Raw genomic sequence first — 14,368 nt, forward strand, 5'->3', positions numbered from 1 at the left:
AGCGCCACCCAAAGCCTCAGACTGGCTATTCGACTCAGCAAAGTTGTTACAACTAGAAAAAATATAATTCCGCCATAGAGGGAGAGGAAGGGCTCCACCACATGTGTAAACAATTCATCAGCCTCTTCGAGACCAGGAGCTTGGTTGGGGGGGGGGGGGGGGGGGTCCACCCAAACCACAGGGAGAAGGTAAAATATGCACAACCCACCAAGCGGCACACCAAGGGCGCAGGTGCCCATGTACGGTATCACAGCAATGCTGCCAAACAAAGAGCTTAACCGCCATGCCAGAGCTCCTGTCTTGCTCCTTCCTGAGGTGGTGTACTCATTGGGTATCCGTTGCCTCAGGTTATAAAGGTGCAGTTCGAACTACACTATGCTGTAAAGCTCTCAATTTATTTTCGTTGCCAACCTCCTTACTTCCATAAGTTTGAGATAATCCAGAAAATGCAATTTGCACTTATATCCAACCTATGGTTTGAACTTAAGACAGGTACAGCGTCTCAGGTACAGCGTCTCAAATCCAGCTATCTAAGAACTAGCAATGCCCAACCAGACATTTTAAGCTGCCATGATGATTTTTATTATTCGGTAAGCAAAATGTCTTACTGGCTTGATGGGCTAGGTGCTGCATTGGTTAACCGACTTTGCGCACCGTCTTTTCCCGCACAAGGGACCATTCCCTTGACCTCGACCCAACCCAAATCACCCTACCCCAAAAAACTGGCAGGATGGCAGGGGCTTGGTCCAAAGATGGTGTATACCTGTAATCATAGCTCACTGAATTTAACAGTGCTCCACCTTACCCAAGCACAAATTACAAACTTACAACTTAAATAATGAACAGATAATAAAGCTCTTCACAAAGTTGCAAATGGAATACCTACTTTGACTGTGTTTGTTTTGTGATATTCCGGATTGTGGCCCCTTCCTTCCCAATGATGGCACCCACAAACTGAGTTGGAACCATGATTCGCAAAGGAACATCAGACTGCTGCTGTTTCGGTCGAACTGTTCCATTAGGAGACCCTTGTCGAGGTGGACCTCGTTGCCCAAAACCACGTCGTGCTTGTGAAGGTAGCTGTTGCGAACTTTGTTGAGCAGCCATCTCATCAGGGATATAGGTTACTTTTAGTGAAAAATTCTCCAACACATAGCCATTAAGTTTTTCAATTGCCCTATTAAAGAAAGCAGCTATTAATACATGATTAGCAGCACCAACTCCCAAGCTCCTTCAACATCACACTATACACTAGTAATGTGATAGTCTAATGTTATAGTCAAAACACATGCTGGAAATCAGAAAATATTGAAAACAAGTAGGTCAATCAACATTTGGAAGAATTCAGGCCAGTGGCTCTTTATCTAAAGTTTGACCATGCCATAACAATTTTTTTTGAACATAGGAAGAGACTCGGTAATTTAGTCCCACAAGCTTATTCTGTTATTTAGTGAGATGGCTGATTTGTAATCCAACTCTGAACACCCGCATTTTCCCTGTATCTCTATATTTTATAGATCCATCAATCTCAAGTTTTTAAAAGTTGTAATTGATCTAACACCAATTGCCAGTTACAGACTAGTTCCAAACTTCTACCACGCTGTGTCGAAGAGTTTTCCAGCTTCACTCCTGAAAGGTCTGGCTCTAACGTGATGACTACACTCCCCAAACAATGAAAAAGCTTCTCCCAATCTACACTAAAGGTTCCCTAATACCTTGAAAACTTTGATCAAAATCACTTTGTAAATTCTAGTAATACAACAATATTTTGTTTACTCTCTCATCTTGGCTTAACCCTGAGAGTCTAGGTAAATCTCGACTGCACTCTCCCCAAGGCCAATTTTTTTTTTTCATTACTGGTGCTTGGGAGCGGAGGACACCCTGCCAATGAACATTCTGGCAACAGTGGTCTGCAGCCTTGGCACAGACCTTTGTTTGCCGGGTCCCAAGGCAATTACAGCCAGCTCAGCTTAACCAGTTTTTCATAATGCCCTAACCTTCAGCCTCTCACCCTTTAGCTATTATGTGGAGATGCCGGCGTTGGACTGGGGTGAGCACAGTAATAAGTCTTATAACACCAGGTTAAAGTCCAACAGGTTTGTTTCAAATTACTAGCTTTCAGAGCGCTGCTCCTTCCTCAGGCCTTACTTTTAGCTATTCACACACATCTTTTATTTGATTTCCCCCATTATGCTTGCCACTGTCCCATGGCCTATTACTGCACAACACTCAACATTCTGTAGGTCAGTCTATTTATTTTCCTTTTTCTGTGTGAGTCCCCCGACATAAGCCCCTTGATCAGTTGCGTTGCAAATGCTGAAAGTGCTGGAAAAACTCAGCAAATTTAGCAGCATTTGTGGGGAGAGAGAAACAGAGTTAATACTGAAATGTTAATAGTGCTTCTTTCTTCACAGATGCTGCCAAACTTACTAAGTTTTTCCAGCACTTTGTTTTGATTTCGGATCTCGGGGAATTGTACTATTTTGCTTTTATATCTGCTACATGTTTTTATTTCAGATCTCAGGGATCTGTAATATTTTGCTTTTATATCTATATCAATGCTGCTCACCTGTAACCTGAAAGATTAACTTGTGTTTTCCACACATCGGCTGCCTGAACTACTGATGCTGTCTAGCATTTACAGGTTTTTGAATTTTCTTTCCTCATTAGATAATTAGATCGAGAATGTTCCTTTATAATATAGAAAATTAAGAACTACTGAACTTCAATCAGTTTGGTTGGATTCCGAATTCAAGTCACAGTAAGTGAAAGGACACCAGAAACTACCCCATTATCCAAAAAGTACTCAAAACCTTTTTTCCAACCTAGTGATTACAGCTCAGCACCAACAAAAATGACCTAAAGCAGATACTTTAAAAGCCAAAAAGAGAATTGCAGATCAAGTTTAATCAATTAAATGTAGCTTATCCATTCAGGAAAAAAAAAATGACTGCAGTTTCCCTCGCAGCAAACAAAATGCATACATTTTCAAGCACAGAACCTGGTTATTCTGCCCAATTTGCTCATGTTGGTATTTTATGGTCCACATGAACTTCCTCCAAACCTATTCCATGTAACCTTGATAGCGTAACCTTCTATTGCTTTCTCCTTTGCATGCATATCTTAATGACATCTGTGCTATTTTATTTAACCACACAATGTGGTAGCAAGTTCCACATTCTAATCACTGGGGTTTCTACTGAATTCCTTATTGGATGTATCAGTGACAGTCTTGTGACTGCCTACAGGCAAAATTATCTCTGCCATGTCTACCCATTCAACCGTAGAATTCCTACAGTGCAGGAGGCCATTCGGCACATCGTCTCTCAACAAGTGTCTGAAAGAGCATCCTACCTTGGCCCACTCGCCCACACTATTCCCATACCCCCGCCTAACCTGAACATCTTTGGACACCAAGGAGCAATTTAGCATAGCCAATCAACCTAACCTGCACTTCTTTGGATTGAGGGAGGGGGGAAAGTGGAGCATCCGGAGGAAACCCACGCAGGCACGGGAGAAAGTGCAGACTCCACATGGTCATCCACGCCCGGAATTGAACCCGGGTCCCTGGCACTGTGAGGCAACAGTGCAAACCACTTTAGCGCAACATGCCCCTTCATAATTTAAGATTTCGATAAGATCACTCGTCGGTGACCTCTGTTCCAGGGGGAAGAAAACCTCAGCCTGGTCAGTTTTCCCTTCCGGATAGTATTTATCTGCTAGTATTTACACACAAACAGGATGCCAGATAAATGAATGTTAGACAAATGCTTTTACATGGAATTGCTTACAAATTTAAGAGTCCATGAACATCTTCACATCCTGGTCAATATGTGAATGGGCTCCCAATTAGAACAATAGTGGCAAACACATTGGAACCACTTTGGAAAGTATGATCTGCGAATATACACGATCGCCAAACTATACGCATGCACTTGGGAGATTAAAAAGACCATGATGCTAAACACTGGACACCTGGGTCAAAATCCTGGTGCCTCCTCCCCCACAGTGCTATAAGCATACCTACACCACGTGGCCTGCAGCTGTTCAAAATGACAGCTCAGTTCACCACTACCAGCCGGTCAAGGGCAAAAGGGGATGGACAACAAATGCCACTGTCATCCCAGGAACAAATTGAAAAACTGTTTTCTTCTGGCCAAGAGCCAGAAATGCCAAACACCAGTTTGCCAACCGATCACACTTGAAGAAACTCCACTAACCTGGCATGTTAGACAGACATGGCAACTTCAAAAAAGGGCAGAATTTTAACAGCTGACCCGTAGCAGTAAAATATGTATGCATGTTACAAGTTACAACATCTGCATAAGGAATTATATTGTGTATTCACAGGCGGCATGTGGCCCAGTGGTTAGCACTGGGACTGCAGCGTTGAGGACCCAGGTTCGAATCCCGGTCCTGGGTCACTGCCCGTGTGGAGTTATTTGAAAGACATTTTTTATTCAAATTTTTACATATTCTCAACAAACAACCCCCCCCCCCACCTTACAGAAAAAAGAAAAACAAAGAACACAAATAAACATCTTACAACTACATCAAATTCCCCCAATACACAAACCCCCATTAAGCAATAATAAACAGTAGAAAACACAAAGTACACCCCCCCCCCCTTCTGGGTTGTTGCTGCTGCTGACCACCTAACGCCCCGCTAGAAAGTCTAGGAACGGTTGCCACTGCCTGAAGAACCCTTGCACAGACCCTCTCAAGGCAAATTTTACCCTCTCCAATTTAATGAACCCTGTCATGTCACTGATCCAGGCTTCCACGCTCTAGGGCCTTGCATCCTTCCACTGTAGCAGAATCCTCCGCCGGGCTACCAGGGATGCAAAGGCCAGAATACCGGCCTCTTTCGCCTCTGGCACTCCCGTCTCGTCCAATACCCCAAATAGTGCTAACCCCCAGCTCGGCTTAACCTGGGTGTTCACCACCTTAAGACATCGTCCTCGCAATACCCCTCCAGAACCCATCCAGCTCCGGGCACGCCCAGAATATATGGGTATGATTTGCTGGGCTCCCTGAGCACCTCCCACACCTGTCTTCCACCCCAAAGAACCTGCTCAGCCTCGCCCCTGTCATATGCGCTCTGTGAAGAACCTTAAATTGTATCAGGCTAAGCCTGGCGCAAGAAGAGGAAGAATTAAGAATTAACCCTACCCAGGGCGCCCGCCCACGTACCCTCGTCTATCTCCTCCCCAAGCTCCTCCTCCCATTTACCCTTTAGCTCCTCCATCAAGGTCTCCTCCTCCTCCTGCATCTCCTGGTAGATCGCTGAGACCCTGCCCTCTCCAACCCACCCCCCCGAGAGCACCCTATCCTGGATCCAGAGTGCTGGAAGCAGTGGGAACTCCCTCACCTGCCGTCTTACAAACGCCCTTACCTGCATGTACCTGAAGGCATTTCCGGGGGGGGGGGGGGGGGGGGCGAAGCCTGAATTTTTCCTCCAGCGCCCCAAGGCTCGCAAACGTCCCATCTAAATACAGGTCCCCCATCCTTCTAATTCCTGCCCTGTGCCAGCTCAGGAACCCTCCATCCATTCTCCCCGGGACGAACCGATGGTTCTCCCGGATCGGGGACCAAACCGAAGAACCAACCTCACCCCTGTGGCGCCTCCACTGCCCCCACATTTTCAAAGTCACCGCCGCCACCGGACTCGTGGTGTACCGTCGGCGGATGGGGCAGCAGTGCTGTCACCAGTGCTCCCAGACTCGTGCCCACACAGGACGCCATCTCCAGCCTCTTCCACGCCGCCCCCTCCCCCTCCATTACCCACTTGCGTATCATCGCCACATTGGCAGCCCAGTAATATCCACACAGATTAGGTAACGCTAACCCTCCTCTGTCCCTACTCCACTCCAGAAACACCCTTCTCACCCTCGGGGTCTTTTTCGCCCACACGAATCCCATGATGCTCCTACTGACCCGCTTAAAAAAGACCTTGGGGCTCAGGATGGGGACACACTGGAATATAAAAATGAACCTCAGGAGCACCGTCATCTTCACCGACTGTACCCTGCCCGCCAAGGAGAGTGGCAGCATATCCCACCTTTTAAACTCCTCCTCCATCTGCTCCACCAGCCTCGTCAAGTTGAGCTTGTGTAGGGACCCCCAGCTCCTGGCCACCTGGATCCCCAGAAACCGAAAACCCATTTCCGCCCTCTTCAGTGGAAGCTCGTCTATCCCCCTTCCCTGGTCCCCTGGGTGTACCACGAAGAGCTCACTTTTCCCCACGTTGAGCTTATACCCGGAAAAGTCCCCAAACTCCCCGAGGATCCGCATCACCTCCAGCATCTCCCCCCCCCCCCACTGGGTCCGCCACATACAGTAACAGGTCATCGGCAGACAACGAAACCCGGTGTTCCTCCCCCTCCCGGACCAGCCCCCCCCCCAGTTCCTGGACTCCCTTAGAGCCATAGCCAAAGGCTCAACTACCAATGCAAATAGCAAGGGGGATAGGGGGCACCCCTGCCTCGTCCCCCGGTACAGCCAAAAGTATTCCGACCTCCTCCGATTCATGGCCACACTTGCCACTGGGGCTTCGTAGAGTAGCCTAACCCAACTAATGAACCCCCCCCCCCCGAACCCAAACCTCCTCAACATTTCCCAGAGGTACCCCCACTCCACCCTAACGAAGGCCTTCTCCGCGTCCATCGCCGCCACTATCTCTGCCTCCCCCTCCACTGTAGGCATCATGATTACGTTAAGGAGCCTCCACACATTGGTATTCAGCTGCCTTAGAACATAGAACGATACAGTGCAGTACAGGCCCTTCGGCCCACGATGTTGCACTGACATGGGAAGTCAAAAAACAAAAGCCATCTAACCTACACTATGCCATTATCATCCATATGCTTATCCAATAAACTTTTAAATGCCCTCAATGTTGGTGAGTTCACTACTGTTGCAGGTAGGGCATTCCACAGCCTCACCACTCTTTGCATAAAGAACCTACCTCTGACCTATATCTATCACCCCTCAGTTTAAGGCTATGTCCCCTCGTGCTAGCCATTTCCATCCGCGGGAGAAGGCTCTCACTGTCCACCCTATCTAACCCCCTGATCATTTTATATGCCTCTATTAAGTCTCCTCTTAACCTTCTTCTCTCTAACAAAAACAACCTCAAGTCCATCAGCCTTTCCTCATAAGATTTTCCCTCCATACCAGGCAACATCCTGGTAAATCTCCTCTGCACCCGTTCCAAAGCCTCCACGTCCTTCCTATAATGAGGTGACCAGAACTGTACGCAATACTCCAAATGCGGCCGTACCAGAGTTTTGTACAGCTGCAACATGACCTCATGACTCCGGAACTCAATCCCTCTACCAATAAAGGCCAACACTCCATAGGCCTTCTTCACAACCCTATCAACCTGGTTGGCAACTTTCAGGGATCTATGTACATGGACACCGAGATCTCTCTGCCCATCCACACTTCCAAGAATTTTACCATTAGCCAAATATTCCGCATTCCTGTTATTCCTTCCAAAGTGAATCACCTCACACTTCTCTACATTAAACTCCATTTGCCACCTCTCAGCCCAGCTCTGCAGCTTATCTATGTCCCTCTGTAACCTGCAACATCCTTCCGCACTATCGACAACACCACCGACTTTAGTGTCGTCTGCAAATTTACTCACCCACCCTTCTGCGCCCTCCTCTAGGTCATTTATAAAAATGACAAACAGCAACGGCCCCAGAACAGATCCTTGTGGTACGCCACTTGTAACTGAACTCCATTCTGAACATTTCCCATCAACCACCACCCTCTGTCTTCTTTCAGCTAGCCAATTTCTGATCCACATCTCTAAATCACCCTCAATCCCCAGCCTCCGTATTTTCTGCAATAGCCTACCGTGGGGAACCTTATCAAACGCTTTACTGAAATCCATATACACCACATCAACTGCTCTACCCTCGTCTACCTGTTCAGTCACCTTCTCAAAGAACTCGATAAGGTTTGTGAGGCATGACCTACCCGTCACAAAGCCATGCTGACTATCCCTAATCATATTATTCCTATCTAGATGATTATAAATCTTGTCTCTTATAATCCCCTCCAAGACTTTACCCACAACAGACGTGAGGCTCACCGGTCTATAGTTGCCGGGGTTGTCTCTACTCCCCTTCTTGAACAAAGGAACCACATTTGCTATCCTCCAGTCCTCTGGCACTATTCCTGTAGCCAATGATGACATAAAAATCAAAGCCAAAGGCTCAGCAATCTCTTCACTGGTTTCCCAGAGAATCCTAGGATAAATCCCATCAGGACCCGGGGACTTATCTATTTTCAGCCTGTCCAGAATTGCCAACACCTCTTCCATACGTACCTCAATGCCATCTATTCTAATAGCCTGGGTCTCAGCATTCTCCTCCACAACATTCTCTTTTTCCTGAGTGAATACTGACGAAAAATATTCATTTAGTATCTCGCCTATCTCTTTAGACTCCACACACAACTTCCCATCCCTGTCCTTGACTGGCCTTACTCTTACCCTAGTCATTCTTTTATTCCTGACATACCTATAGAAAGCTTTTGGGTTTTCCTTGATCCTACCTGCCAAATACTTCTCATGTCCCCTCCTTGCTAGTCTTAGCTCTCTCTTTAGATCCTTCCTCGCTACCTTGTAACTATCAAGCGCCCCAACTGAAACTTCACACCTCATCTTCACATAGGCCTCCTTCTTCCTCTTAACAAGAGATTCCACTTCTTTGGTAAACCACGGTTCCCTCGCTCAACACCTTCCTCCCTGCCTGACCGGTACGTACTTATCAAGAACACGCAGTAGCTGTTCCTTGAACAAGCTCCACATATCCAGTGTGCCCAACACTTACAGCCTACTTCTCCAACCTACCCCTCCCAAGTCATGTCGAATGGCATCATAATTGCCCTTCCCCCAGCTATAACTCTTGCCCTGCGGGATATACTTATCCCTTTCCATCACTAACGTAAACGTCACCGAATTGTGGTCACTGTCCCCAAAGTGCTCACCTACCTCCAAATCTAACACCTGGCCTGGTTCATTACCCAAAACCAAATCCAATGTGGCCTCGCCTCTTGTTGGCCTGTCAACATAGTGTCAGGAAACCCTCCTGCACACATTGTACAAAAAACCCTTAATAAAACCCGTCTCGTCCTCGTGAATCACCCCCGGGACACAGTCCTCAATTCTGGTAGCCAACACCTTAGTGTCCACGTTGAGGAGAGAGATTGGCCTATACGACTCATACTGTAATGGGTCCTTGTCCCGCTTCAAGATCAGCGAGATCATCGCCCTGGACATCGTCGGGGGTAGGACCCCCCCCCTCCCTCGCCTCATTGAAAGTCCTCACTAATAGAGGGCCCAGCAGGTCCATGTACATCCGGTAAAATTCCACCGGGAACCCATCTGGCCCCGGTGCCTTCCCCGCCTGCATACTCCCCAGCCCCTTAGTCAGCTCCTCCAGCCCTACCGGTGCCCCAAGCACAGCCACCTGCTCCTCCTCCACCCTCGGGAACTTCAGTCGATCCAAAAACCGATGCATCCCCCCCTTCCTCCGTCGGGGGTTCAGCCCTATACAGCCCCTCATAAAAGTCTCTAAATACCCCATTTATTCCCATCGCACTCCACACCGTGTTCCCCCCTTTATCCCTAACTCCCCCAATCTCCCTCGCTGCCTCCCGCTTCCAAAGCTGGTGTGCCAACATCCGGCTAGCCTTCTCCCCGTACTCATACACCGCCCCTTGCGCTTTCCTCCATTGCACCTCTGCCTTCTTGGTGGTCAACAGGTCGAACTCGGCCTGGAGGCTTCGTCGCTCCTCGAGTCGTCCCTCCTCGGGGACCTCTGCATACCTCCTATCCACCCTTAAAATCTCCCCCACTAATCTCTCCTCTCCTTCTTCTCCTTGTGGGCCCTAGTGGAGATTAGCTCTCCCCTAATCACCACCTTCACGCCTTCCAGACCACCCCCACCTCCCCATTATCGTTAGCCTCTAGATAGCTTTCAATGCACCCCCGGATCCGCCCGCTCACCTCCTCATCCGCCAGCAAGCCCATATTCAGGCGCCACAGCGGGCGCTGGTCCCTCTCCTCCCCTAGCTCCAGCTCCACCCAATGCGGGGCATGGTCTGAGATAACTATGGCCGAATACTCCGTGCCCTTCACCCTCGGAATTAGTGCCCTGCTCATAACGAAGAAGTCTATCCGGGAGTAGGCTTTATGGACGTGGGAAAAAAAAGAAAATTCCCTGGTCCCCGGCCTGACAAACCTCCGTGGGTCCACTCCTCCCATCTGGTCCATAAACCCTCTCAGCACCTTGGCCGCCGCCGGCCTCATACCCGTCCTGGACCTAGAGCGGTCCAATGCTGGATCCAGTACCGTGTTGAAGTCTCCCCACCCCCCGCATTATCAAGCTCCCTGCCTCTAGGTCCGGAATCTGCCCCAACATGCGCCGCATATATCCGGCATCGTCCCAATTCGGGGCATATACATTCACTAATACCACCCGCACCCCCTGCAGCTTACCACTCCCCATCACATACCTACCTCCATTGTCTGCCACGATGTTCAGCGCCTCAAACGACACCCGCTTCCCCACCAAAATCGCCACCCCTCGATCCTTAGTGTCTAACCCCAGAGTGGAAAACCTGCCCTACCCACCCCTTTCTCAGCCTAACCTGATCTGCCTCCCTCAAATGCGTCTCTTGGAGCATAACCACATCTGCCTTCAGTCCCTTCAGGTGCACGAACACACGGGCCCTCTTGACCGGCCCGTTCAGGCCTCTCACATTCCAAGTTATCAGCCGGATCAGGGGGCATCCCGACCCCCCCACCTCTGCCGATTAGCCATTCCCTTTTCTAGGCCAGCCCCCCCGCACTCCCCATTCCCCCCAGAGGCAGACCCCCGCCCCGACTCTCTCTCCGAGCTCCAGCTCACCTTTGGTCAATGCAGCAGCAACCCAGTCCCTTCCCCCCAAAGCTGCGTTGCTCCCCCCATAGCACTCCTGTAAGTCAGCTGACGCCTGCTGACCCCGGCCACTCACACCACTCCATCGACCCCCTAGTGTAGTAGTCCCCCCCTGTCCAACAGCGGGCACTCCTCTCCAACACCGCCATTCCCCCCGGCCCTGCCCCCTTCCTTCCCTAGCGTGGGAAAAAGCCCGTGCTTTGCATCAGACCAGCCCCGCCCTCTCTGGCGCATCTCGCTTTTGCGGCCTAATCCCAGCTCCCCCACCTCGGGCCTCCCATCTCCCCTCCCCCAAACGGGGCCCCGTCCTTCCAACCACCGACGCCCACACACTCACAAAACCCCCACTTCGAACCAATTCACCCTACCCCCCAGCACCCAAGGAAACAATACAGAACAGAATAGAACATTCCCCAACACCCAGTAACCACAGTAGCCACCCGCGACCTCCCCTCACAACCAACCCTCAGTCTGTGTCCAACTTTTAGGCCTGAATAAAGGTCCACACCTCCTCCGGCGTCTCAAAGTAATAGTGCCGGTCCTTAAACGTGACCCACAGTCGCGCCGGCTGCAGCATCCCGAATTTCACCCCCTTCCGATGCAGAACCGCCTTAGCCCGATTGTACCCGGCCCTCTTCTTGGCCACCTCCGCGCTCCAGTCCGGATATATACGGACCTCTGCATTCTCCCACCTGCTGCTCCGCTCCTTTTTTGCCCATCTTAGGGGACACTCCCTGTCCACCAAGCAGTGGGACCGCACGAATACCACCCGCGGCGGCTCATTAGACTTGGGCCGCCTCGCCAGGACTCGGTGGGCCCCATCCAGCTCCAGAGGCCTCGGGAAGGCACCCGCGCCCATCAAAGTGTTCAGCATCGTGGCCATTTATGCTCCAGCATCCGACCCCTCCACTCCCTCCGGGAGACCCAGAATCCGCAGATTCTTCCTCATCGACCGATTCTCCATGTCCTCGAACTTCTCCTGTCATTTCTTGTGTAGCGCCTCGTGCACCTCCACCTTCACCGCCAGGCCCAATATCTCGTCCTCATTCTCAGAGGCCTTCTGCCGCACCTCCCAGATCGCCGCCCCTTGGGCCTTCTGGGTCTCGACCAGCTTGTCGATCGAAGCCTTCATCGGCTCCAGCATCTCTGCTTTCAATTCCGTGAAGCAGCGCTTGAGAAACTCCTGCTGCTCTTTCGCCCACGCTGCCTGGTCTCCACCCGCCCCGCCCCCATCTTGGTTTTCCTCCCTCGCACTTTGCGCTGTACCAGAATTACTTTTTTTAACCGCTCCACTCCTGGTCCAATCCATACAGTGCCGGGGAAATCGTACTGTCACCTTCCCACACTGAGAACCGTCGACCAAATGCCGCTGGTGCCCCTCAAAAGAGCCCAAAAGTCAGTTTCTGGCGGGAGCTGCCGAACGTGCGACTTAGCTCAGCATAGCCGCAACCGGAAGCTCGTCCGTGTGGAGTTTGCACATTCTCCCCATGGCTGCATGGGTTTCACCCCCACAACCCAAAGATGTGCAGGTTAGGTGGATTGGCCATGCTAAATTACCCCTTAATTGGGAAAAAATAATAATTGGGTACTCCAAATTTATTAAAATATGGTGTATTCTCCAACTTGCTGTGCAAATGGCCCACCTTGTCCATGCTGACCCAGTCACCAAGGTGCCCTTTCTAATCCCATAGCCCTGTAGTTTACAACATTTAAGGTGCCGATCCAGGTATTTAAAAGGAGTCTCAGTCTCCACCACCAACTCAGGCAGGGAATTCCAGACACCCACCATCCCCTATGTAAAAAAAGTTTTTTCTCATGTCCCCTCCAACCTTTCTGCCACAGATTCATGATCCCTGGCTTTTGAATACTTAGCCAAGGGAAATAGATTCTTCCTGTCGACTCTATCTCTATCCCTTATAATTTTGTACACGTCAATCAGGTCACCCTTCAGCCTTCTCGGTTCTAAGGAAAATAACCTCAACCGCTCCCATCTCTCCTTGTAGTTACAATTCTCCAGCCCTGGCAACATTCTAGTAAAATCTTCTCTACACTCTCCAGAGCATTAATAAAATTAAGTTAAATTTAGGTCTACATGTGTGTGTGTGTGTTAAGTAAAATGGTTCCAGTGAAGCTCGGAGGAGAAAACTACTTAGTGGGACAGTAGTTAATAATCAGTTATGGAACTCTAAGTGATAGTTTAGCAGAGGTGCTCCTGGAGACTGAGTTTAAGGAACTTGTTTATTTGCTCGTTTGCAGTTGAAGAAACAGCAAGCAGGGAGTGTGGTTTTTGGATATCTCAGGGAGAGACCACAGTTGGATGAGAGCAGAGCATCAAGTGAATATTCATAGTTCACATAAGGAAGCCATTTGCAACCATGCCAGTCCAAAGTGAGAAGCCTTTGTGTAAAGGTAGTGGTAACTTCACTGATTTGTATCTGAAAAGATACGGTTGGGAGTAAAGGAATTGTGGGCATTTGAATTGTCTTCTTGTGCGAAGATCTTTCCAACCTTTTGCCTGGTACATTATAGTTCACTTTGCTGTCAGGATTGGATGAACGATGTAAGGAGATTACTTAGAGGGCAATCACTGACATGGAGCAATTTGGCTGAATACCCATCCTCGACTCTCCATTTTTGGGCTTAGGCTGTCAATTAATATTACAACACCTTAATATAATGATTATAATTCCGCCCACCTGTTTCTTTGTAAGGGCTCCATTCCATTCTCTCACTTTCTCAGTTTAAGTTGCATTGGTTTAGAAAATGTCACCTTCCAATAGGTCACACTTTTTTGTCTCCATTGTGTTTGACAGGCCGTCAATCCTATCTCGTAGAATCTCTACAGTGCAGAAGAGTCTGCATTTACTCTCTGAAAGAACACCCTGCCTAGGCCCACGCCATCCCCCCTAACCCCATCTATCACTAAGACACAAAGGGGCAATTTAGCATGGTCAATCATAGAAACATAGAAAATAGAGGCAAGAGGAGGCCATTTGGCCCTGCTCCACCATTCATGATGATGGCTGATCATCATGTTCAATACCCTGATCCTGCCTCTCCTCTCGCACCCCCCCTTCCCCCAGCCAATATCCCTTTTGCCCCAAGAGCTATATATAATTCCTTCATGAAACTACACAATTTTGGCCTCAACTACTTTCTATGGTAATGAATGCCACAGGTTCACCACTCTCTGGATGAAAGAAATTCTCCTCACCTCAGTCCTAAAAAGGTTTACCCCTCATCCTCAAACTATGACCCTAGTTCTGGACTCCCCCACCATCAGGAACATTCTTTCCGAATCTACCCTGTCTAATCCTGTTATAATGTTGTAAGTTTCTATTGAGATCCACTCCCGCTCTTCTAAACTCCAATGAATATAATCCTAATTGATTTAGTCTCTCCTCATATGA

At 49.2% G+C, this 14,368-nt stretch overlaps 1 protein-coding gene across 5 annotated transcripts in view; it reads right to left on the reverse strand.

Annotated features, from left to right (window-relative positions):
- igf2bp3 (insulin-like growth factor 2 mRNA binding protein 3) overlaps window positions 1–14,368 on the reverse strand; it is a 198,141-nt gene that overhangs the window by 70,330 nt on the left and 113,443 nt on the right. For all 5 annotated transcript variants that reach the window (XM_072509245.1, XM_072509244.1, XM_072509248.1 and 2 more), the window contains one exon: window positions 887–1,177. In XM_072509245.1, the coding sequence (XP_072365346.1) occupies window positions 887–1,177 (291 nt within the window). The remainder of the gene's footprint in view (window positions 1–886; window positions 1,178–14,368) is intronic.

The sequence above is a fragment of the Scyliorhinus torazame genome, chromosome 6 (assembly GCF_047496885.1).
Source record: "Scyliorhinus torazame isolate Kashiwa2021f chromosome 6, sScyTor2.1, whole genome shotgun sequence".
NCBI classification, from domain to species: domain Eukaryota; kingdom Metazoa; phylum Chordata; class Chondrichthyes; order Carcharhiniformes; family Scyliorhinidae; genus Scyliorhinus; species Scyliorhinus torazame.